This window comes from Salvia splendens, chromosome 3 (assembly GCF_004379255.2).
Source record: "Salvia splendens isolate huo1 chromosome 3, SspV2, whole genome shotgun sequence".
Lineage (NCBI taxonomy): Eukaryota > Viridiplantae > Streptophyta > Magnoliopsida > Lamiales > Lamiaceae > Salvia > Salvia splendens.
The window spans coordinates 9,442,221-9,468,956 of record NC_056034.1 but is presented as its reverse complement, the minus strand read 5'-3'; the positions used below and the strand labels follow the sequence as shown (position 1 = coordinate 9,468,956).

The window sequence follows — 26,736 nt, the reverse complement described above, 5'->3', positions numbered from 1 at the left end:
CCTACCAATGTCGGTTTGCATACTAAATTTAGAACGAAGTTGGAATTGAAGGCAGCTGTGACTCATTGGCATTTGGAAAAAATCCGACAATATACAGTTGTTGAAAGTAAAGGAAAGAGATGGCATGCAGTTTGTAAGTGGCCACAAGGAAATCCGAAAGATACGTCCTTACCTAAATGTTTGTGGGAGTGCCGAGCAACACTGAGGAAGCATGATGAACACTGGCAAATTAGAGTGTTCAGCACTGCTCATACTTGCATGGGGGATCGTAACTATAATGGCCACGCTAATCTTTCGTCGGGTATGATAGCGTTGAGTGTTCGCCATCAGATAGAAAACGATCCTTGCTACAAGGTAAAAGCAATTGTGGCGGATATTGAAAATAGATTTCATGTCAAAGTTAGTTACAAGAAAGCATGGTATGCTCGGAGGACAGCGATTGAGCTTGTATACGGTGGATGGGAGTGGTCGTTCAAAGTGTTACCAGCTTATTTGAATGAAATGCAAAGACAAAATCCTGGCACAATTGTGGAATGGTTGCACGATGACATATTAAGCAATGGTATGAACAAGGTATTCAAGTACGTATTCTGGGCTTTTGGACCAGCTGTGGAGGCTTTTCAACTATGCAAACCAGTTTTAACGGTTGATGGAACTCATCTACGTGGACGATGTAGAGGTAAAATTCTTATTGCCGTTGGATTTGATGCTAATAAGAAATGTTTGCCTGTTGCATATGCCATTGTTGATGAGGAAACCAAAGAAAGTTGGAATTGGTTTATGGAACGCATTAGACTTCATGTAGCAAAGAATGAAATATGTGTCATATCTGATAGGCATGTGGGAATCATAGATGCAATGAATTCTCCCATATGGAAAGAAGAACCCAATGTGGGTCATCACAGATTTTGCTTGGTACATGTTAGAAAGAATGTTTTGCAGAATCATAAAGGTATCATGGTCAAAAGACTTATTTGGAAAATTGGTATTGCTACCAAGAAGCGCAAGTTTAAGATCAGACGTCGTTTACTTCGAAACGTCAACACCGAGGCTTTGCAGTACCTTGATGCCGTGGAGTTAGAAAAATGGAATCTGGCTTATGACAAACACAAAAGATGGGGTGAGGTGACCACTAATATGGTGGAATCATACAACAATGTGTTGAGAGGCGCAAGACAACTCCCAATTAAAGCTTGCATTGATATGATATTCTGGAGGACAATAGAATGGTTCAATGACCGGTCAATTGCATCAACACAGTGTGCCACACCACTGACCCCGTGGGCGCATGAAAAGGTGTGCAAAAATGATGCAAAAGGTCAATTACATAATGTGAGAGCACCCAACACAATTGCAGGGCATTATGTGGTTCGAACAAAGCGTCGAATTGGTGGAAAGGGCGATAATAAGTGGAAGGTAAAGTACTTGGACTCGCACTGCAAATGTCAAAAGTGGCAGATGTGGAGACTTCCATGTTCACATGCAGCGGCAGTTGCGCGTTTTAGAAACGACAACATGCTGTCGCTTGTTGATCCCGTATACCGCACAAGTGTTTGGGTACACCAATATTCTACGGTGTTCAATCCACCCAGACACCAAGATTATTGGGCCGTGCCTGAATGGACTTTGCGATGTTCACGAGCTCAGTTAATGCCTAAAAGTCGCGGTCGATACCGTACTACTAGGATTCCTAATCAGATGGATGTCCGTGAAGCTGACCAGCCACGAGCCCGACGCCGATGTAAACATTGCCGTCAACCAGGTCACGACAGACGCAACTGCCCGAATTCTCTTTCAAGGATGGATACTCAGTTGGAAGATGATGCCGCTGACGATTTTATGCCTCCACCTCCACCAAGGATGGATACTCAGTTGATGGATACTCAGTTGATAGATGATGCCGCAGACGATTTTTTGCCTCCACCTCCACCAAGATATGCAGTTCGAGGTCGTCATTCTGTCAGTCACACTGATGATGTCGATCACGATTTTATGCCTCCACCACCTCCACCAAGATCTGCAGTTCGAGGTCGTCATTCTGTCAGCCACACTGGTGGTACAGGCGAACACATCGGTCTCAGTGATGTCCCACATTCTCCACCTCGGTCTTCTGTGCGAGACGAATATTTTGGGGTTGATTTAGAGAATGTCATTGTGCGAGAGACTCCTCCGTCTAGACTCTCAACCGCCAGAATTGGGAAGGGGATCCGTAGCTTTTTTACGCGGAAAAGGAGAGACAATTGAACATATGCATTGTGTAATATTGGATTTCTGTATTTAGCAATATTTGGACTCATGTATTGGGTAATATTTGTAGTTACATAATGAGTTGGATGAAATGAAAATAGTTAAAAAAGGAGCTGGATGAAATGATTAAAAACGGTAGCGTTTCTTCTGTAAAAACGCCTATGTGAGTGGCGTTTTTAAAGAGACGCCAATTAAAATGGCGTGTTTCTATCAAAAAACGCCAACGATATTGGCGTATTTTGGCTAAAAACGCCAACGGGAATGGCGTCTTTATTCAGAATGGCCGCATTCCTCGTGGAAAAAACGAGCAAAATTTCTTCTAACTTAGAAACGCCAACCACATTGGCGTTTTTAGATAACACGCCATTCCCGTTGGCGTTTTTGTTCAGAAACTTCGTGGAAAAAAACGAGCAAAATTTATTCTAACTTAGAAACGCCAATGTCATTGGCGTTTTTAGATAACACGCCATTCCCGTTGGCGTTTTTGTTCAGAAAGACTTACCATACCAAATTTTCACAGATACGCCAATATCTCTTTATTTGCCTGTTTACATTTCAACTAGGAAATTTATAATTCAGACATCCAAAGACTTAATCATAAAGACTTAAATTCAATGAGTTCAAATCAATATCAAATTACAGTAATATCAAGAGTTCAAATTAGTTCAATCGTCACGACGTTTCCGCATAAACAGACGCCGTATCCCCTTCCCAATAGTGGATGTAGATCTAGGGATCCTTGAGGGAGGAGTATCTTGAACAACAGCGTTCTCAAGATCCTCCTGCACAGACGACCGCGGTGGAGAAACGGGGACATCACTGAGGCCAATATCTTCTCCGGTACCACCGGTATGGCTAATAGAATGACGGCCTCGAAGTGCAGAGCTCGGCGGAGGTGGTTCCTCAAAATCGTCATCGGAGTTGTGTACGAACTGAGATGACGACTCTCCGCGGGTGGTTTTCTGCTTGGTTCGTCGTTTTGCCTTTTGCCTTATGGGTACGTCCACGTCCATTGCAGAGCGCTACGAAGGAGGGTAGTCCATCAGCTGAGGCTCCCCGGATATCTGCAGTCCTTCTTCAACCATCCTCGAAATGCTTTCCATATCCGGACAGAAATGTCCTGTCGCAGCTCGGCCACTTAGAAAGTGGCGTATATTGTGAAGCGTCTCCACCTACAATTTTTCAAAGTTAAGTACATATCATAATATGAATTTAAATAAGTAATCAGGGTTTAGTTAAGTATAAATAATGTACCGTAAAGTTATGAGAAGATGCCGTTTCGTGGAATCCCTGTTCAGCATGCACGCCGGGTTTGGATAAATACACGGCGAAACCAATTCATATATTCTTCCGTTGCAACAGGCTCAGTACTGTCCTCCAGATCAGTCCATATCGTAAAGTGTCTGTTGTCCCACTCCTGTATATAATTGGCGTGCCATTGAACCCAATTCCGACCAGATTTTCCACGGCGATCCTGTTTCAAAAAATCAGAACCGTGGAACCGGGGGAGATCCGGGATATACGGTTGGACAATCCCGAATTGGCGCAACACTCGGTGTGGCAGGTGTGGCTCAGCCAGATTCCAACAAATAAGCGTTGTGATCGACATCCATATAGGACGACCGGCATCACAACTTTCCGGCAACTCCCGGTGGAGATAAGGCATCCAAATAAACTACATGTGATACAAATTTTTCAAAATAATTTCCATAAAAACAAAAAACAAAAAACCAAAAACATTTTATAAATATATGAAGTACCTGATTAGGATGCATCATGGAGAACTGATCTCGGAAATTTTCAATACAATGTCCGGGTGCTTTTACATATGACGCCGGGCCATTCCATCTAAAAAATTTAAATTATGAGCGAAGAACACGAAAATTGATGAACATTAAGTTTAAAAACGCAATTAATGAACAACTTACGCGCTTGCACATGGTAGATAGTATGTATGCACGGGATCTAGCATCCTCGGTCTAATATTTGGGATTCTCTCCCAAGCCCAAAGTTGTAATAGAGTTAAGGCTCCCCCTACATCCGTCCTCTTACCAACGGCCGCTTCACACAAATTGTGGTACAAGCAAGCAAGCGTCGCCCCACCCCAGCTATATGTAGAACACCGTTCTATATCCATGAAAAAGTGTAGGTAGAAGAACGGAATTTTATTTCCGGATGCGTTGGGGATCATCAGACCACCAAGTAATAGCAGACAATAGATACGAGCCCGCTGAGCATATATGTAGTGTTCGTGGTCATCAGACAGCTCAATCCTCAATTGGCGCGATAAGCTCGTCTGCTTAAAAGCCATTTCCTTCAATTCGGATGCTTCCGGTATGAATCCTAGAAAATCCATACACCTGTCCGTCCAATATCCCGCGTCCGTCGGGGGGATGTAAGCTGTCAGAGCCTCTCCATCAACTTTCAGGCCCCATAAGACCTCCACGTCTTCCAGTGTCACAGTCGCTTCACCGACTGGAAAGTGAAACATGTGAGTCTCTGGCCTCCAACGTTCAATCAGAGCTGTGATAAGATGGTGGTCAATTTCTTTTGGTTTACCACACCTTAACATACCCCCAAACCCCATCTGGTCCACTATTGCCAAGACATATTGCTGGATGGGAACATCCCAAATTTTTCCTTCAAATCGTCGGCAGCGTACATCTTCGGATGGAACTCCTGCCCATATGTTGTTAGAGACGTGTTGTCTCTGAAAATATAATACAGATGGATCCGCAGGACCACATGCAAGCCGACGACGAGAGGTTGAAGATGATGCCATAATTTACCTACATAATTCAAATTCAACAATAACCAACCATAACATTTAATCCAATTTCATAAACCAAATTCAACAATAACCAACCATAAACCATTTCAATAATTAGATACAATTTAATCCAATATCACAAAATTGAACACCAACATCAAATAAGCAAGTTACACAACATTGCACATTCAAAATCATAAACCAATTCACCTACACAAAATTAACAATTTCAATTAACAATTCGCCCAACCTACCAATTTCAATTTTGCCTAACCTAACATTTTCAATTTGTCCAATTTCAATTTGACAAACCTAACAATATAAACAAATTTAACAATCTAAACTAATCAACATACATCAACCAAAACCCACATAAATCAAAACAATTTGCCCAATTTTTTAGCTATAAAAACCCTAGGGTTTAGGTTTATAATCAAATTTATACACAAATTAACTTAAACCCAACACAATCCAACATAATAATCAACAATAATATCATTCAACCAATCCAAAATGCATAATATTTCTACTCAATTCACAACCCATTACAAACCCTAGCTATCCACCAATTACTATAATAATGTAAAAGGTAAGTATACTAACCGAATAAAATAGATGAATTTGGGGGAGAATAGCACCGATTGATGAATGTAGGCCGAAATCACGGAGAGAAGGCGCGCAGCTGGAGAAATCGCGAAGGCTGTGTGTTGTGAGGTTTTCGCGATTTGGGGGAGGAACGCCTGGTATAGCAGTCTGATTAAACACGCCACTCAGGTTGGCGTTTTTAATGATTAAGTAAATACGCCACTCGGGTTGGCGTCTTTTAGAAAAACGCCAATATGTTCGGCGTTTCAACAAAGATAACACGCCATTTATAAAGGCGTTTTTTTATTTATACACGCCAACCAAGTTGGCGTGTTTTATCGTAATTACAATCCGAGAGCATACACCCAAAATACGGCACAAGTAAAAAACGCCATCATCGTTGGCGTATTTACCTTAAAACACGCCAATGACGTTGGCGTATTTACTAATAAAAACGCCAATGTGGTTGGCGTTTTTCCCATTTGTGGAATAGATAACAAAATGGGTACATTTACGTAATATTTAGTGTAAACTCCCCCATAAACCCGAATTTCCCATTGAAATACTAGTAGTAGTATTAATTCGCAATCCTGAGTTTATCATATGCTCCAAATGGGCCTCGTTTGAGCCCACTAGGCGCCTGCTTTGAAGAAGCCTCTTGATTAGGCCTTTCAGTAAAAACCTATAGTACTCCATTTTCCATTAAAAAAAATTCTATATCGTTTTGTCCTACAAATTTAGTCCACTTTTATTTTTTACCGTTTTTTCTCTCTTAGATAGTGGGCCCAATTTCCGGCTAGAAACACTTCAATCGCCTTTTCTTTATATTTCTCTTTATATTTTATCAATTTTGTATTAAAATTTATGCTGACTCTAAAGTCCATATTTTTTTGGGCGGATGGGATATTAAAAAACTAGTCTTCCCTTCTAAAAAATATATTGTGTCACCAGATTGACCAATGACACAAAATCACAAATTTTTCAAAAGAGATGGAGTGTATATTTAAGGAAGAAGTATTATTTTTTCATAAAATTTTCATTTACAATGCCCTTAATAAGCCAACTAGGAATCTTATTGGTCAAGCAAAATGACCGTCAAATAATGTGATACAAACTTACAGTTACATATACGTCCAAATATTTGATATTTTTGGCTACTATACAATTTTATAATAAGATATGTAGTATTATTAATTTATATAACCAGTAAAGTTTTGAGATAATCATGCATGCGCACCACCAGTCAAGGCCAAACATTTTTAGGTACTGTTTGGCAGATTCTTAATTTTTTATTCCCACATACCGACATGGATTGGTACTCCACTAATCTTGGATTAACACCTAAACAAACACTTAAGCACCTCATGTTTAGGCTTTAATATAATGCTCAAGAAATTCAAAATTTAATTCAAATTTCATTGAATCCTTTTTTAGTCGATACTCTAAAAAATAAAGTTGCTATGCATAAAAGAGAGAAGAAAAACAAAGTGGCCTAGCTATTTATGCTCTCAAGGCAATAATTGGATATGCATAGTTTTCCACCGTATATAATTTTGTGGTGAGATTGATTGATTGTTTGGAAATTAAATTGTTCTTGTCGCTTTTTTGATCTGGCCAAATTTATGTTGGACGGATTATTATATTTTATATTATGTTTGTCTAATCAATAGTCTTATTTTTTTTTATTTTTTTTCGACTACAAAAATTAATTACCTTATATTTTTAATAAGTTTCTTTCACTATTTGCACGTTTTATTCTCCATTAGCAATATTATAATTATTATTTTTCCCTATAATTTTCATAATTTATCAAATTTACATATAAATTCACGTCTATCTTTTATTTAAATCTATTGATGGTGGACAAAACGAGTACTTCATTTGAATAGTTTCTTTCGTGTTAGCTAAGGGTTTCAAATTTGTTGCCCTTTTGAATTAAGGAGACTTTAGATAGTTGGTGTTGAGAGGATGCCGACTATATTTATAGGGTTGGTTGCATCACAATAAGTATTCATTTTTCGTATTTATTCATTGAGTATATTGATCAGCCATTATTTTTTTGTATACTGAACAATCTATTTAAATTTCTAAGGAATAAAGAGAACATATATACAACATTAACAAGCTAGATCTTCTACTAAAGTTATTGTCTTTTATCTTATATTCATAATCTTAATTAGTCTACCATTTTATAATCATAATTTAAAATTTTGATCTATAATCAAGCTAACAAAGTAATTTTGTTTGGTCACAGTCTCACCGGCCACAGCTTGTAAATCAATAATAGCAGGAGTAGATGTTTAATTTCCTCTCAATTGTCTTAATCACTTAACATGTTAAAACTACTCCACATTACAACTCGTCAATGAGAATAGTACTCTTTCCGTCCTCACTTAAGCGAGATGTTTCATTTTCACTATACATTAAAATGGAGAGAAAGTAAAGTAAGAAAATGAATAATGTAGAAGAGAGTGTTTCATCTACATTATTCACTTTCTTACTTTACTTTCTCTCCACTTTAACTATTTGTTACAATCATTTTTCTAAAACGCGTACGAAAATGAAACGTCTCGCTTAGACCGGAACGAAGGGAATAGTAAAATTACTAAAATTGTGACAAAAATTAAACTGTCGAAAGCTCAACGTAATTGGCCGCCATATTTTCAGAGAGATCCAAAACTATGGTTGGCAAATTGAATGGGACAAAAAATAGTAGTAGTAACATCTTTTTTTAGAACAAAAATAATTTATTTTTAGTCTTAAACGAGAAAATACAGTCCCCATAGGCATGTTTCATCTTTCATCAACCACCTCTCACACGAAAGCCCCATATTGAACAAATCTATTTTGAATGGAGACAACAATAGTATTAGTCAACTTAATTCAAATTTTGACAACAAAAACTCATTATTACACATATAATTGAAAGGTAGTATTTGTTAACAAATATAGTTACACATACTACAAAAACTCATTACTCCATTACACATTTAATTATAAGGTAATATAATTACACACATTACAAAAATTCTTTACTACACATCTAATTAATAGGTGTATTTTTTAGGCAATATAAGTATATTACTTGTTTACCCTCCAATATTTAGTATACATACAGCAGTGTACAATTATAAAAATATACTAGTACTACTAGTACTATAAGCTATATATAGATTAGGCATTGACACAATAAGAAACATATCCTAGTTAACATAAATCAAATTTTATAGTCCAAGTATTTACACTGGTTTAATTGGACACGCATATTGCATCATGTAATAACAATAACAATATGAGAGAAATAACACGGTTACTATTGTTTTTTGTTTTTATATTAACAAAAAGTTGCAAGTGATGGTCGATTTTTTATTTAGTTTTAGTGACAACGATTTTGATTTTCTTACGCAATCCGTGGAACCATGCTAACACTCCAATTTTGTATCTATATATACACATACGTTGCTACTTCTTATTTACAGCTAACCAGTACCGACCATGTCTGGATTCTAGCATATACTGTATCTCCATCTCTACAACACACACTTAATAATAGAGTGAGAAAATATGCATGCATCACAAGAGGAGAAAGAAATGAAGCCCTCTTCATCTTCTTGGCTTGTGCGTAGATTTTTCTCTTCCAAGTCGCCTCCATCTCCGCCCCTCGAAAATGGAGGCGACGAAGCTAAGGCAACTCAAAAGCAGAGAACGCCCGGTGGCTGGAAAGCCATGCCTTTTATTCTAGGTCTCTCTCTCTCTCTCGTATGGAGTATATACACACACACAATCCTTTAATTGTTTTTTAAATATTTAATTAGAAATGAACTAGTATAATTATGTGTGTGTGTGTGTGTAGGAAATGAAACTTGTGAGAGGTTGGCAGCGATGGGAATGGTGGCAAATTTCATGGTATTTCTGCTAAAAGAGTTTCACATGGATCAAGTGATGGCTACGAATGTGATAAACATATGGATGGGAGTCACAAATTTTGCTCCCTTAGTTGGTGCTTACATTTCAGATGCCCACTTAGGCAGATTCACAACTATTGCTTATGCTACCTTTTCTGCTCTCATGGTAATTAATTCTGTGTTCAGTTAACCAAAATATACTACTTTAAATCAGAAATTAAAAAAATCATTGTACGTAACAAAATCACACTTGCTTAGTATCTATTGCATCATGTGATTGTGTGGTCCATCTCTCTTCTTCCTTATCTATGTTTTGTAACTATATACGAATCGGAATTGGGATATTTCATGCCTGCAACTGCGTTTAAATCTACGTGCGTGGGTCCTATTTTTTTTTTTTTTCTGACGAGTATATCTTTCATATGATAGTAGATTTCACTTTTTCACCACCCAAATAGATAGATCCAAATGATCTCTGCATAAGAAATTGTAATTTCATTTTTTTGATAACTACTATTATTCAAATATGAGGGCGAACATTTAGTTAATTTGGATATGATGACACCACCACCATATTGCGAAACAATAATTGAAACTTTAGCAGACTATTATTAGAGCAGAATTGTGAACGGCACACTCCAATAATTAATAATACCTGTCTTTGTTCACCAATTTTAGGAGACACCTCCAATTATCATCAAATTATATCATCTTGAAACTGATATAGTACATAATTATTGATTTTCACGATGCTGACGTGGATGTACAAGTTAACAGGGCATGATGATGATGACCATAATAGCATGGCTGCCCCAGCTGCACCCTCCCCCATGCAAGGTACAACCCCACCAATGCACCGGTCCGACCAAACCCCAGCTCGGCGTTCTGGCGCTGGCCCTCGGCTTCCTCGCCATCGGCTCCGGCGGGATCAGGCCGTGCAGCATCCCCTTCGGCGTCGACCAGTTCGACGCCTCGACGGAGGAAGGCCGGAGGGGGATCAACAGCTTCTTCAACTGGTACTACATGTCCTTCACCGTTGTCATGATCATCGTCTACACCTTGGTCGTCTACATTCAAGACTCCGTTAGCTGGGTCTTGGGTTTCGGCCTCCCCGCCGCGCTCATGATCCTCGCCATCGTCCTCTTCTTCATTGGCACCAAATTCTACGTCTACGTCGTGCCCGAGGGAAGCGTCTTCACTAGAATTTTTCAGGTAATCGTCGCCGCCTACAAAAAGCGCAAGATGCACATCCCCGACCCGGACACCGGCGTCTATTTCGACCCCCCACAGTTGAAGGGGGCGCTGGTTACTAAGCTCGCTTTGACCAATAAATTAAGGTATTTTTAAAATTTAAAATTGATCAATAAAAGAGAAATATGAAAAAAAGTGATTATGATATTATTAGATTTTTTTGGCTAGGTGCTTTAATAAAGCGGCCTTGGTCAGTGAAGGCGAAGTAGGGGAAGATGGGTCAAACTCCAAGCCATGGAGGCTATGTAGTGTCCAAAAAGTGGAAGAAACCAAATGCCTATTCAAAATCATCCCAATTTGGGCTTCGGGCATTATTTGCTTTACCGCTATTGTGCAACAGGGGACCTTTACATTGTCTCAAGCCTTAACAATGGACCGTCACCTCGGTCCAAAGCTTGAGATCCCAGCCGGGTCGCTAGCAGTTATCTCGATGGTCACAGTGGCCTTATGGCTCCCTGTGTACGATCGAATCATGGTTCCATCCCTTAGGAAGGTGACTAGGCTTGAAGGTGGCATGACCTTGCTCCATAGGATGGGGATCGGGATGGTATTCTCCATTTTCTCAATGGTAGTGGCTGGCCTGGTCGAGCGAATGAGAAGGGCCTCGGCCCTAGCTCATGGTCGACCAGACGGGTCCACTCCCATGACAGTCTTCTGGCTAGCCCCGCAGCTAGTGTTGATGGGGTTCGCCGAGGCATTTAATATTATTGGTCAAATTGAGTTTTACAATAAGGAGTTTCCGGAGAACATGAGCAGTCTGGCTAACTCGTTGTTCTCGTGCACGATGGCCGGGGCTAGCTATATTAGCGCGGCGTTGGTTAACATCTTGCACAATACAACGGGTGGTCACGGCCATCCCGATTGGTTGACTAAAGATATTAACAAGGGAAGAGTCGAAAATTTGTACTTTTTGATAGCCGGATTGGGTGTGATGAATTTGGGATACTTTGTTTGGGCGGCGCGTGGGTATCAGTACAAGAGCAAGATCAGAATTGATGACGATGAAGATCTTGAATATGATGTTGAGCTTGAGAAGAAAGAAAGTCAACAATCAATAGTATGATATGTTTTCAATATTTTTAGTATTATCAATTATGTAACATGCTACTAGTAGTAGTACAAGTTGTTGCAATATGATAATGTATTAGTTTTGGCATTTTATGCTTGGGGATAATATATGCTAAAGAAAGGAGTTTCAAAAGAAGTTGAGTTGACTCTTTTTATGATATGTCCATTTCACTTTTCTCGAATATTGAATCATGGATAGATCTTACTTCTATATGATAGTTCGAACACAAGTCGGTTTATTAATCATGTATAATAAATGAATGAAAAATCAACTTTAAATTGTAGTACTCCGTATAAGACTAGAAGCCGGTTTTGAATATGGCAAGTTGAATATCTTATTGATAAGATAAAGGAAATATTTTAGATTTTACATATATGTGGATGTCATGTTACAGTGAGATTTTTTTAAAAAAATTAGAATTGAAAATCATGTCAATTATAATATATTAATATATTAAGTCAGAAACTAATAATCATTCATTATCAAATTGATATTGATTAAAAAATAAGTATGTTTTATAATGCTAACTGGTATTAATATATTTACAAACTGGTATAGTTTGTCATGATCCATCTCATGTTAGTTTAATTAATTACCAAGCTATATATTATGTACCTATCAAATTGGAGTCCTATTCTTTTTCCCATCTCTAGTGTAATAATATTTGTATTGTTCATCTATACATGGTGTCTTTTCGTTTGTCAAAAATTGATTGATCAAATAATAATCGATGCGAGCAATCTATTTCATTGAGAAGTGGTGCCCTTTAATTAATATGCATGTTTTATTTGTGTGGGAAAATCGTGTACGTGTCTTCATATTATTAAATGCGGCTAGAAACTTTGTAACGGAAGAAAAAATCACCCACGTGATTGATCATGATATGATTTCAAACCGTTTCATTTTGAAGAAATCTATCTTAAATAGTTAAATTATTTGAGAATATATTCATTTAAAAGAAGGTAGAAGAATTGATTTCCAATTAAAATCGAAATTATGGTCGTAGCGTGCAACTTCTTATTCCAAATAATGTAAATGGAGGTAGCTTTAATTGAGATGTTGAATTAAATAAGGTGGGCCTTAAATGTCGAAACTTATTCAAGTGAATAAATATACATTGTTAGAAACACTGGGATTTATCCTTGGCCGTACTATTCTAGTGCTATTGAAAATAAAGTCTGTTCTCACAAAATAAGATAATTGTTTATACTATTACTTTTAGAATTCTGAAATATAATTAATTATAAATTAAATTGTTCAATATCTCAACCATTCTACACCTACGGCAATAGGATGGGGCTAACCAGCAACCAACTTAGTAAAGTGAAATATCCAAACTAGAAAAGTGGAGAAATATCGATAGTGAGAAGTCGAAAGAAGTGGAATTTATTCATAGTTTTATCATGTGCCATGGATGGATCATGGATGTACATTTTATTTGCTTGATTCTATTGTATGCATGCGACTTATTTATTTGAGGTGATAATACTTTTATTTTACAAATAATCATATTAAACATATAATTTTTTAAATAAATTTTGTATATTTGAAAAAGCATGCAATATAAACATGCATGTAGTATTTAACAAGTAATGCAACCATTCAAATTTAATTATTTATAGTATTTAAAAAGTTGTCACTATCAATAAAATAGGAGTACAATTTATGATTTAGCAAAATAGATAAATGGAAAGAGTTTATCGGCATGTACATTACATGACTAATGATAGGACATAGCCAGTGCAAGAGATAGCTAGGAGAAAGTCATCTATAATCAACCCAAAATTGGAATAGATTTGAAAATGCTATAAAGTTGATATTATCCTATAAAGATTGGGATAGATTTGAAAATGTTATAAAAATTGGAATACAAACTATAATTAACCCAAAATTATCGAAGGACATAAATGTATTTTGAAAGTAAAATAAGTATTAGTATTTTTTAATACGACCAGCACAAGACTTTCCTTGTATGCTATCCGTCCAGTAATAAAGTATCCATATTGTTTCATTTTGATCCATGCATTATTATATGTTTCATTTATTTTATACTAGTATTATACATACCATAAATATATTAAATATATTTTATTTATATTTTATAATAAAATTTTATAAAAGTGAAACGTATACGGATTATTTCATTATTAACCTTTTATACTTAAACTCCACTTGCATTTCCTTATAAAGGGATGTTTCGACTTTCAAATCTAATCAATATTTTCATTGGCAGACACAAATATAGTGGCATTGGCAGACACACACATAGTGGGTAGACCATTGATACTTAAATCTTACTCGATCTATAGATATATATTTTTTCCTTTATAGCTGTTCAATCTTATTTACATTGTTATGCAAAATTCCAACAATAATGAGATTTCTCGTATTCTAAATACTAGTAATGTTTAGAAAATATAATCTCCACCAGTCCTTATTTCCGTGTCCCATCTACCTATTTTTCCTTCCCCAACTTAATCAAATATAATTTGTTTACTTACTTACTAAGTACTAAGTATATTCGAATTGTTTCATTCATGACTTTCGAATAAAGGAGGGTCCAGATTTCACATTGCAATCACATCTGGTAGTACTTCCTACATGATTAAATGTTTCATATTTGACTGGCATGGATTTTAAAAAATTGTTTGACTTTATAAATTAAGTGGGTGGAAAAAGTTAGTTGAATGTGAGACCTACTTTTATATATTGGTTTTATAATAAAATGTGAGTGAAAAAAGTTAGTGGAAAGTAGAGTCCACTTACTAAATATAGTAAAAGTAAAATGAGACATTTATTGGCGGACAGATAAAAAGTAAAAATGAGACATTTACTAGCGACATTAAGAGGAAAATTAAATTAATTTCTAATACGATCGTATTTATGGACACAAGCCTAAATATTTTAGGACGTACGGAGTATTCAATTTATAAGTAACTCACGCATCTTAAGATGATTCGAACTTTTGATGTTTAATTATTAAAAAATTATAATACTACTACCAATTAAACTATATACTTCGTTATCACAAATATCTAACCAGACCATAGAACTCAAACATTACTTAGCCAACGGATAATATCTGAACGATATTTAATGTATGAAAAACAAAAAATTCACTATAATTAGCATTTTTATATTTTAGGCCCTTTTTCTGCAGCCTGCAGGCTTGTACCCGTCCTTTTCTCAAGCCGACTTATACACCATAATTCGAGGTTGCTAATTATTGAAAAAAAAGATACAGATAAATTTGGCTTCTTGCACGATATTTCATTTTGTAAATTTTGTAAAAAATCATGTTTTTGTATGCATGTTTGATGTTTCCTAGACTATAAGACCTTAATTAGAAAATAATACTAGTATACTAAAAATGGCCAAGTTAAATGACAGCATGATATATTATTGAGAGTAAAAAAATTTCTTTTTTGTAATTTATCAGAAAAAACAGCAACAAAAACAAAAAAATTAAAGAAAATTAGGAAGTGAAACGTATTAGGTTTGAGTCCACCATGACACCGAATTTAAATTTATGACGTATCAATCAAAAAGAAAATTACTGGTAGCATTTTATTATCCAATTAAAGAAACTTAAGCCCTACATGCATCTTGTTTGTATACAAAAAATTATAATTTGCAAGCTTGTTTTTGTATCTTTATAACCGAGTATGTATTTAACAAGGTCATCAATTTATAGTTTTAAAAATTACGTGCATAAGCAAAATAAAATGGAAAGTAAGACAAAATATTAGTAGAATGGAAAGTAAAAAAAAGAAGATAGACATGGGTGGAGACTGGCAAATGGATCAAGACAACAGAATCCAACCATTGACCAAATTCCTTTTTCTTACTCACCGTCTAAAATCAGTCATTCCATTCAAACACTAGGCAAACAAAATATCAACTCTTCAATCAAAATCATCTCCGAAATCTTACCATCTTCCATATACAAAAGATAAGAATTTTGTTGTAACACACACCTTTTTTTTATGGTATCTTCTCACAAAATTTGCTCATTTTCCCACTTTCCATTTGTCTTGTTAAGTGACAAGAAAGATCCTCACCTACGTTTTGATCACACATGCTTCTGCATAAAGTTAATTTGGATTGATTCAAAAAAAGTTTGTATGTTTCTTTCATGATTGTAACCTTTTTTTTTTTTTATAATGTGTGTCTAAATCTCGGTGTCCCAGTCACCAAATTCAACTTTCATTTTTGTGCTATTTAGATATGGTGGGAATGCATTTTTGGCCTTTGATCGTTCTTATTGGTTTGCCCATATTTATATTAGGATTGTACGTATGATTTGTAAAGTGCCAACTTTCCTAATAAAAAAGATAATATAGTGTAGCTTGTATTGTATAGTCTAGCTAGTGTATGTTTTAGTTGACAATGTTATCAAGTAGTAGTATTAATTTGTTTACTAGTGATAGTGATAGTACAATAGTTTGAAATTGTGAATATAATATTTTCCAAAATGTTATTTTCCTCATGAATATAGCTATACCTATAATATATGACTATACATATGTTCAACTACTGGATTAAGATACATTTTGGTAAATTCAGAAATAAAAATGCATTGGATTGACATAAATGACACTTGAGATGAGATATAATTATTGTGATGGGATCTAAACATGTAAACTAATCTAACCAGAATCCAAATGGCAAGTGGGGGGGCCTCAAGCCTCACCATGAGGAGTCGATATCGAATTGGCAATGATAATGAAGAAACATGATACGAGAGGTTTTTATTCATGTAAAAGTGTGGTTAGTAATTAGTGGGTTTAATTGGCATGCTTGACTTATTTTAAGACTGTTTGAAATTAAATCGATCTGAGATTAATTTTGTTATATCAAACTTCACATAATTTTGGATCCCAAAGTTTTCTATTTATTCATGGATTCAGATCAAACATTACATGCCATTATGTAACCCTTAAACTATACATGAGGGATGAGCTCTCATAGATACAGACCTCTATTTATAAAATAAAATACACACACAAATGATCTCCCATATTGTCCAAATAATTTAATATGCTCCTCGAATATGATTTAGAAGGTACTGAATCTCACTACTCTTATCTAAAAAAAGGTTTACACTATCCTTGAAAAAAACTATTCGAGCTGCTTTTTGTGAGCATTCTTAGAATTTTGGTCGGGCAATAATTTTAGAATGGTTTGAGAAATTGAGCCCATGCCCAAGACCACGTCCAAATTTAATGCCCCAATTGAGCCTGTTTTGGTTCTTTTATTGGATTTGGGCTAACAAAGAATCGGGCCTCAATTTAGCTACACTTACTAACATTCTTCAAGATTCGATTGGTCATTTTATTTTTTATATGAAGTTCGAAATGGCTACGTAACTTGATTTATAAAATGTTTCCGAATTTTTAATTTAACTTATTTTATGATCAAACTATCCAACCACCAATATTAATTCATTTGTCTTATCAATGAATATACTTCTATAGCCCGAAATTGGTGCAAGGACACTCCAGTGTCACACTCTCATTAGTCTAAATATTTGAGCACAAAATTTGGCTAAGCTGCCATGTGGCTACACGTGACATTACATATGTTCGATATACCAAATTAAATAATTGAGACTTTGAGCATCCGCAACTGTGAACAGGACGCTGTCCGTCCGTCCGTGCCAGCAGCACGGCACCGCTATCCGCCGCTACACTCTTGCTGCTGGCGCGACGCTGCTCGATGCATCGAGCACGTCCGTGCCAGCGAGCAGCTGACGTGACGCGTTCTGATTGGCCAACGGCATTTCCGTTGGAAATTCAATTTTTTTAAAAAAATAGAAAATAATACCAAAAATTTTTAAAAAAACCAGAATCCCAAAAATCTGGCCACTTTTTTACCTTTTTTCTGGATTTTTTATTTTTTTTTTATTTTTATTATCCCCAAAATCATCTATAAATACACACATTCATCATCTATTTTTCACATCAAATCATCTCTCATTCATATTTTTCATACAACTTATATCTACATCTTCCTCTCTCACTCAAACCCTCAAATGGATTTCACCCATCTCATTGCAGAAGCGGAGTGCGAAGAACAAGAATACTATGAACAACATCGTGCCGCCTATGAATCCTGTGTCGCAGCGAATACCCCACCCCTCCTCCTCAACCAACTAGATCAACTCGCCGGTACATCCATCGTGACCGGGAGGGAGCCAACGAAAGGCTCGTTGCCGACTATTTTATAATTTTTAATTTTTAAGACTTTAATTATGAAAATTTTAATTTTTAGGATTTTAATTATGTAATTTTTAATTTTTTTCTAATTTGTAATATTATTTCGGTTATTTTTAATGCATTTTAATATTGTGGAAATGTTTTTATTTAAATTGAATAATAGAATGGTGGACCTTTAAGCTTGTCCTTGCGGAAGAGCACGAATGTGGGTGTTGTGCTTTTGCCCAAGAACATGGAGTAAAAGTGGGTCCGGGCTCACATCCGTGCTCGTTGTCAAGAGCACGGATGTAGATGCTCTTAGATGTTCCAAGATTATTTATTCTTTAATTATAAGGGAACCCTAAAGTTAGATAACAGTATTACTTTATTTTGGTAAGGGAAGATAATTAAATTTGTTTTATTTCGTAGTAAGGAGTATTAGTTACCAATTACTTTGTAAGTAATTAATTTACAAAAATATTTCATATTTTAGGAATAGATATTTCAGACTTTAAATATAAGATTCGACTAAATAACCGGACACTCTCTTGTTCAGCATTCTGAAACACAGAGCTGCATTATCATTTTATCACCTCCGCCTTCATTCATAAACCCCTAAAACCTCCAAACCACGCGCGATGTTTTCGCCACCGCCACCATTTTCGCCAGTTTCGTCCGCGCAGCTGGCGGTGGCGGCGTTGTTCGGCGCCTCCGTCATGGCTATTTCCGCATTCTTCATCCACAAGCGCAGCGTCGATCAAGTCCTCGATCGTCTCATCAACATCCGCCACCGCCGCCATCACCACCTGCTCTCCGACGATGAACATTGTGAGTTTTCGGAAGCTGACGACAACTCTGAGACTGAAGATCATGCTGAATCTGACGCGGTGAGGGATTACCGACTTTCACATTCGATGCCTAATTACACTGCTCTGAATAATGAGGAAGCCTGGATTACTGTGCACCCGACGCTTCCAAATTCATTGGGTAAATTCGAGTCGATTTCTTCGGATTTACCACCAGTCCGGACCGGTCAGAGGGATGGTATGCTTGTTTATTTATTTGGATGCTCTGAAGTATTGATTACATACGTATTTTAACATTTCATGATACTCCATATGTTTATGATGGAGCTGTAGGTATCGTTAATGTTCAGTTCATAAAATTTTCTTGGCCTTAAGTTGTATGTTTGTGAACATGTGATCATAGTTTTAGGTTCTAGGGTGAAACTAATTTATTTATTTTTTCACAGCCTGTTTTCTAATGCACTATCTTGAGTTCTTCTCTTTGAGCACTTAATAAAGATAACACGACTGCATTGCTTTCATAATTGTCTGGACTTGTTTTGATCAGTCAAGTAATCTTTATTGAGTATATTAATATGAGGTAAGTTTGACCTAATGTATACTTCTCAGAATGTATGCTTTGTATTTTTAGCTTTTGTTATATACATTTAGATCGATAAAAATTAGTTCTTTTTTCTGTAGTTTGTGGTTTTCGGAATCACCTGTTTATCCTATTTGCTCCTTGTAGGAGATGAGCATTATGTCAATCATTCCGGTACAAGTTTGCGGGTTGGATCAGTTGGTAGGCTTGTCACTCCTGGATCAACATGTGGTTATTCTTTTGAAGGAACAGGGGATTCTGATGATGAAGGAACCGAACTTGAAATGGGAGAGAATGCCTCATCCTATCAAAACGTAAGTTTGATCTTGTATTTTGGTTTTTCTTAAGAGTCTTAACCACCAATCTCATGTATGCATGCATATATAATCGTCTTTTTGGGGGTGAAAGGCAGGGGGCATAATTTTGAAATGAGTTACCATGTATCAGACTACATGCCAGCACTGGAACATTTTTTTTGGTATTATTGGAGTGGGTGCACGAATATAAATCAACTTCTAGAAAACATTGCAGAAATCTGGAACTTACATTTGAAAGTTAATAACCTGAAATAGCATGGAACTGGGCACATTGAGACAACAAAAGTATAGAGACTCTTGATGAAATGGGCTATACTAATTTAAACCCTGTTGTATGTGCTTGCCTCTCACCATACATTGATTTACATCACATTTCTCTTTTGTATCGAACCTGGTCTAATCTGATATGGCTAATTCAGTTATTCTTTTTGGAGACTGCATCTTCCCAGTTGTCATATTCTAAAATATTGGTTTCTTTTACATATATGCTTTTATCCTCCCTTACATCTCCCAACTATATCTGGGTTGATTGTTTACAACCATTATTCCTCTGAATTTGCAGGATATAAATCTAATGAGTCAATTTCAACAGATACTACCTGCTCAAGCCTCAAATGGGATTTGCATTCATGTTCAAGAATCCGAAGCAATTGTTACTGAGGCAAAGCCTGATACAGATCTCACTGACAGAAAAGTTGAAATAACTCCAGCAAATGATCCTGTATCTAGCAATAACACATTCCCACCAATAACTGCATCACATGGTATATAAAGTTTTTTGGATCTCAAGGACTCTATAAGATTCAAAGTTGGAATCTTGTGTTGTCTCTTTTGCTTTTGTGCTTGTTTTATTTTCTGGTGCTCCTTCTGTATTACTAAGTGTTGTTTATGCTCTTCAAAATATGAACTCAGACTCAGTAAGTGTTGAAGAACAAGAAGTCACAAGGATGATTCGTGAATGTTTAGATTTGAGGGGAAAATATGTTTTCAGGGAAAATGTTGATCCATGGGCAAAGAGTACCGAAAAAACTGGTTTACCAGAAGTCAAAAGTGATCCATTTAACTTTGTCCCTGTTGAAGCATCTTCCGTAAGTTATCCTTCCTTGCTACACTTCTTTCAGAAGCTATCAAGTTAAACCATTTACTATAGCCCAGCTAATTATCTGCTACAATTTCTATGATGGGCAAGCAGCATTTCTTCAGGATGGAAGATGGCGTAGTGCGTGTTTATGCCAGTGAAAATGGTAAGCTTTAAGGAGCTTCTTCTGAAAATACTGTATGCATCTCTATTCTATTACGCCTTAAAGATTATTAATTTATTTCCTTTGAATAATTTAGATTCTGAAGAACTGTATCCTGTAGCAAGTTCAACATCCTTTTTTACTGATATGCATCATCTCCTGAAAGTGATGTCTATTGGAAATGTCCGCTCTGCTTGCCATCATCGATTACGTTTTCTTGAGGAAGTATATTCATTACCAATATACTATATTACATCTATATTTACCATCCGTTTGAACGCTTAGTAAATTTTATTATTTGCAGAAATTTCGCCTTCATTTGCTGGTGAATGCGGATAAGGAATTTGTTGCACAGAAAAGTGCACCTCATCGTGATTTCTACAATATAAGGAAAGTGGATACTCATGTCCATCATTCTGCTTGCATGAACCAAAAACATCTTCTCCGGTTCATCAAGTCAAAGTTAAAAAAAGAACCAGATGAGGTGGAAATCTTACAATGCTTTGACTCAAAAGTTGTTCTACCTTCAACTAATGTCTAAATGTTTGTCACTAATTTAATAGAAGTCCTCCAAGGATGCTCTAACATCATGCTCTCCTTATGATGTTGCAGGTTGTTATCTACCGTGATGGTCAGTATCTTACACTGAAAGAAGTCTTTGACAGCCTGGACTTAACAGGGTGTGTGTTTCTTTCTTCAATCTATATTTTCTCATGTTGTTACGCCTACCAGTTCTTCATTTTGATGGGCTTGCTCATTGCAGGTATGATCTTAGTGTAGATCTGTTGGATGTACATGCAGACAAGAGTACCTTTCATCGCTTTGACAAATTCAATCTCAAGTACAATCCTTGTGGACAAAGTAGACTCCGAGAAATATTTCTGAAGCAGGATAATCTTATTCAAGGTTAGTTTCGTATGCAAGTGTGGAAGCTTTCTGACATGTCGGAATTATAGGAAATTGATTTTCTTGAAACATAAACCCCCTTATTTTGTGTTCAACATTCTTGAAAATGTATTTGTTATGAAGTCTCAATTTAATGGTATGTGACTTAATTTCTATGTCAAAGATGATAATGTGGATTGATCAAATCGATGAAAAATAGCACGGCTCTTTACTGATGGTACATTTTAGACTAGTCTTTCCCGTTTCAGAATGTGTTACAAACTTTGAGCTTAGACTGAACCAGGGTAGTCGTTGCATGGATTGGATAATATCTTTAGAGCCAATTAAGTGGATGAAATGAAGAGGTGTGCTCCTCTCTGGTTCTAACTGACCAAAAAGGAACTGTTTCAGTTTATAACACAACTTTAAATGCTTGAACTCACGCAACCATGTCACTCTATCTATAGTAATTCGCACAATCATTAAGTGATTTTCTTCTCTTGTCAGGCCGTTTCCTTGCTGACGTGACAAAGCAGGTTCTATTAGATTTGGAAGCAAGTAAATACCAGGTCTGCTTGCATCTCTAGTATTTTATATTTACTTCTAAGGAGAATGCTGTCACATGATTGATGATTTGGTAAAACTGTGGTCTGATATGCTTGTTTCTGTGGGTGATGCTCGGTTAATGAGAAAGAGAAATAGAGGTATGGTGGTAATCTTTTTAATGAAATTTCTTTATTGAAATGTTTTAATATAGTCCGTGAAGAAGAAGAGTGCAGAGTGTAATAATTCATTGCAGTTATACATGCACGCATAATTGTTTCACTTTAACCAAATTTTACTTATATCAGTGTGGTTCCTGTTTCAAATTGAGAGCATTTTTTATATATTAAAAGTCCAGACTGAAGAAGGAATGATATTGTTGATTTCAGATTACTCAATTACTTACTGGTTATAATTTTAAAACTCTAATATAACCATGTTACTTTCAGCTGGCTGAATACCGAATTTCGATCTATGGAAGGAAACAGAGTGAGTGGGATCAACTGGCAAGTTGGGTTGTAAACAACAGAATTTACAGTGAAAATGCTGTTTGGTTGATTCAGGTAATGTGTGAATGATTTGGTGAACGTTTCTCTCTTGTGTAGTCCTATTAAATTGTTGATTGGTACAACTTCAATTGGTCTCCTTCAGCATCCATAGATGAGGGCTAATGATACATTTATTGCTGCTCTACTTTTCTGAGTTTTTTTTTATCCTTCGGTCTCTACAATGATTTGAATGGTTCAATTTTTCGTGTTTGTCAATGTGTTGAATATCTGCTTTGCTGCATTGAGATTCCTGGAAATCCCATCATGGAAGTTTCTACCGTCTAGTCCTGATCCTTGTAGAGGAAGCAGATATCTCAATGCCTATCCTTCATCTGTTTTATCTTAATTTTCTGTCTTGAAGTGATTTATAATTTTGTTTGCTGTATCAAATGACAACCTTGTTTTGTTGATTGATTCCTTAAGGAGCAATATGGTTTGGTATCATGCGTCTTTAGACATTGAACTTGAGTTCTAAATATATACCACAAGTTATGAAAAAGTACAGTTTCTACTTCCCCTAAAAAAAGAAGTCTCTAGTTTGTTAGTAATTGGTAAACATACACTGATATAATTCCTGATGGTGAATACTTTCTATGTTTGGTTGAGCTGTGCAGTTGCCAAGGTTATACAACATATACAGAAGTATGGGGACAGTAACGTCCTTTCAAAACATACTTGATAACATCTTCCTTCCACTTTTTGATGTCACAGTGGATCCAAATTCCCACCCTCATTTGCATCTCTTCTTATTGCAGGTATGCTTTGGAAATTAACTATTTACATCTTGCTCTTAAAGTATAATATATTCATTATTATGCATTCTGCATATGCTTGAGAGATTAGTTCATGTGCAGTATGCCATATCTTTGTAAAATAGAGAATCATGTCCTAATAATTCTCACAGTAAGCAAATAAATATTCCTCTCATACAGGATTACATTTAAAAGAACCATTTAAAGGTCCAAAACAACTTTCTGTAGATTTTTGTTTGGTTTTGTTTTGTATCTGTAATTGTTTAACAGGAATCAAATTTATCTATTTCTCATTTATGCATGCTCACTAATATTTGTTCCTATATCATATGATGTTCTACAATGCAGGTTGTAGGCTTTGACATGGTTGATGATGAGAGTAAACCTGAGAGGCGGCCAACTAAACATATGCCAACTCCATCACAATGGACAAATGATTTCAATCCTGCCTTTTCTTATTATGCATACTATTGCTATGCAAATTTGTTTACACTTAACAAGGTTCGTCTGATTCTTTTGTTGAGTTTACTGTGTCAGATTATTGCCCAAAAAACTTCTTATCAATCTTTGCAGTCTGCAGGATTAAGTTTTGTTCATTCTCTATATTCTACTCCATGTATTTTGTAGTATTAGTCTGTCTTTGCCTGGTGAATTTATGATGGAACAACTATCTTAGAGTATTAGGAATTAAGAAATAGTATAGTACACTGAATGCAAGCTACAAACTGAGAGAACTGATTACTATAAAGTAGCAAACATATCCTGACTGCCTTCTCAATATTTTGATATTTAATCTAACTGGAGTGTGTGGTAAATGTTGGACTGGTCCATACAAATTGTGCCTAACATTTAATTGTCTGGTAATTTTCTCTCAGCTTCGTGAATCAAAAGGTTTACCAACAATAAGATTTCGGCCTCACTGTGGAGAGGTGGTTTTCTGACTTACCTTTCTTCATATGAAACCTTATACTTTTCTAGAATGGTTACTTACTGAAACAAGTCATGCAGGCTGGTGACGTGGACCATTTAGCTGCTGGGTTTCTCCTATGTCATAATATATCACATGGAATAAACTTGCGGAAATCTCCAGTCTTGCAATATCTATACTATCTAGCTCAGGTTTGTTAATCAACTTCATTTTGGCTTAATGACCTTACTGACATGGGTCTGCAATCACTACTAATGGAATCGATTTCACTTTCAGATTGGTTTAGCAATGTCGCCACTCAGCAATAACTCACTGTTCTTGGACTATCATCGCAACCCATTTCCAATGTTCTTCCAACGCGGCATGAATGTGTCTCTTTCAACTGATGATCCTCTACAAATCCATTTGACTAAGGAGCCTCTCGTTGAGGAATATAGTGTAGCTGCAAAGGTTTGTTCTTCCTTTCTCTATGTTACCAGTGTATGCATGTTAGATCATCCACTGTTTTCCCTCATCAGGTATGGAAACTCAGTTCGTGTGACCTTTGTGAGATTGCCAGAAATTCTGTTTATCAGTCTGGATTCCCTCATGCTTCAAAGGTTAGAACTCTAAATTTTAACAGAGATCCCAAGGTTTTGCTGCGTAATGTAAATCTGAAGCAACACTTACCTTTCTTCTTTGTAACACTTTGTTGGGTTAGAGAAGTATTTTCCATTTTTCTCGTTCCTTTTTCCATGATATTGCTGTTGCTTTGGCTAGAGTTATCTCTTAGGTAAAAGCTAACAAGAATTACTTTAATTCTCTTTTTCAGTTGCACTGGCTTGGAGATGATTACTTTAAAAGAGGCACTAAAGGAAATGTAATACACAAGACTAATGTGCCAAATATTAGGATCGACTTCAGACATGAGGTGAGCTCTACTTTTTTTACTCTTATCCATTATATCCGATCGGATGTAAACAAACGAATTGTGTGTTTGCAGACATGGAAGGCGGAGATGCAATATGTCTATTCCGGGAAAGCCATAGTGCCAGAGGAGATCGAACACTGATTTGGCAGAATTTTTATACAATTTTACATCCTTGAGATATAAGCGCCAGCTACATTTCCACTGGATATGCCTATAATACATGAGTTTGCCATCTATTGCAACACCGTAGTACTGAGTCATATTGGGGTCTTTTGTATTTATAGACCCTCATTCGTTACACTTATGTTGCGCATCTAAGATAATTGGGGTCTTTCTTTGTATTTGTAGACCCTCATTCGTTACACTTATGTTGCGCATCTAAGATAATTGGGGTCTTTCTTTGTATTTATAGACCATCATTCGTTACACTTATATTGCGCACCTAAGATAAGAATGAAACTACACAAGTAAATAAAGCAAAATCGACAGCAAAACTTTTAAGCTATGTCTACACATCAACACTTTTATTACTTATATTATTGCAAAGAGAACTTTTATTATTTCTATTCAACACTTTTATTGCTTATATTATTACAAAGAGAACTTTTATTACTGCTATTATTTCGTATTACAAAGAGAAAGCGATCAAAATTTTTGAAATAAAATGATCTCTTTGTGATATTTAAATTGAGTTGCTTTTCTAATACTACTTGTCTAAAGGAAATAATAGAAATGGTTAGTATGCCTTGAATTTGTTTCCTAATTAGGATAGGATTATGCTTCCTAATTGGGATAGGATTATGCTTCTGAATAAGGATAGAATCTATGTATGCCTATTTATATGGGAATATAGCACATAATTCTGTGATCGTGATCTTAGATCCGAAATCTGTAACTGCAATCATAATACAATTTGTTCTTCATTCTTGCCCGTGGATGTAGCCAATTAAATTCTGTGTCTGCTTACATTCTTTCGTTTGTCGATTACACAATTACTCTATTCTGTCACAACAGAAATATATATCTATCAAAAAGTTTACCTTGAATTCATCATTAAAATATGAACTGCAATTGCAGTGCTATCAATATGTGAACGCAGACTAATAGACAAAACACCATATAAATAGGCAACAACGTCATCTCTACATTTTCATTTCTCTTATTTTATTTTCTTCTCGATAACTCATGACACAAAGCTACAA

The 26,736-nt window shown here is 36.0% G+C and overlaps 2 protein-coding genes across 4 annotated transcripts; both read left to right on the top strand.

Moving 5' to 3' along the window:
- Window positions 1-9,069: 9,069 nt before the first annotated feature.
- Window positions 9,070-11,959, top strand: LOC121797160 (protein NRT1/ PTR FAMILY 2.13). The gene is made up of 4 exons (XM_042195898.1): window positions 9,070-9,344; window positions 9,456-9,673; window positions 10,285-10,844; window positions 10,927-11,959. The coding sequence occupies exons 1-4, from the start codon at window positions 9,167-9,169 to the stop codon at window positions 11,819-11,821; spliced, it is 1,851 nt and encodes a 616-aa protein (XP_042051832.1). The 5' UTR covers window positions 9,070-9,166; the 3' UTR covers window positions 11,822-11,959.
- A 6,608-nt stretch (window positions 11,960-18,567) lies between these two features.
- On the top strand, window positions 18,568-25,966 carry LOC121794792 (probable AMP deaminase). 3 transcript variants are annotated; one of them, XM_042193133.1, is made up of 19 exons: window positions 18,568-19,068; window positions 19,558-19,724; window positions 20,320-20,491; window positions 20,640-20,815; window positions 20,920-20,971; window positions 21,066-21,193; window positions 21,273-21,452; window positions 21,581-21,648; window positions 21,732-21,874; window positions 22,361-22,422; window positions 22,846-22,959; window positions 23,559-23,699; window positions 24,045-24,197; window positions 24,572-24,625; window positions 24,705-24,815; window positions 24,901-25,074; window positions 25,143-25,223; window positions 25,436-25,534; window positions 25,607-25,966. In XM_042193133.1, exons 1-19 carry the CDS (start codon window positions 18,663-18,665, stop codon window positions 25,673-25,675), a joined length of 2,550 nt encoding a protein of 849 aa, XP_042049067.1. In that variant the 5' UTR covers window positions 18,568-18,662; the 3' UTR covers window positions 25,676-25,966. The 3 variants fall into 3 exon arrangements, with proteins under 3 accessions (XP_042049067.1, XP_042049066.1, XP_042049065.1); XM_042193132.1 differs by having other exon boundaries at window positions 20,290-20,491; window positions 21,066-21,190; XM_042193131.1 differs by having other exon boundaries at window positions 20,290-20,491.
- The last annotated feature ends 770 nt before the right edge of the window (window positions 25,967-26,736 follow it).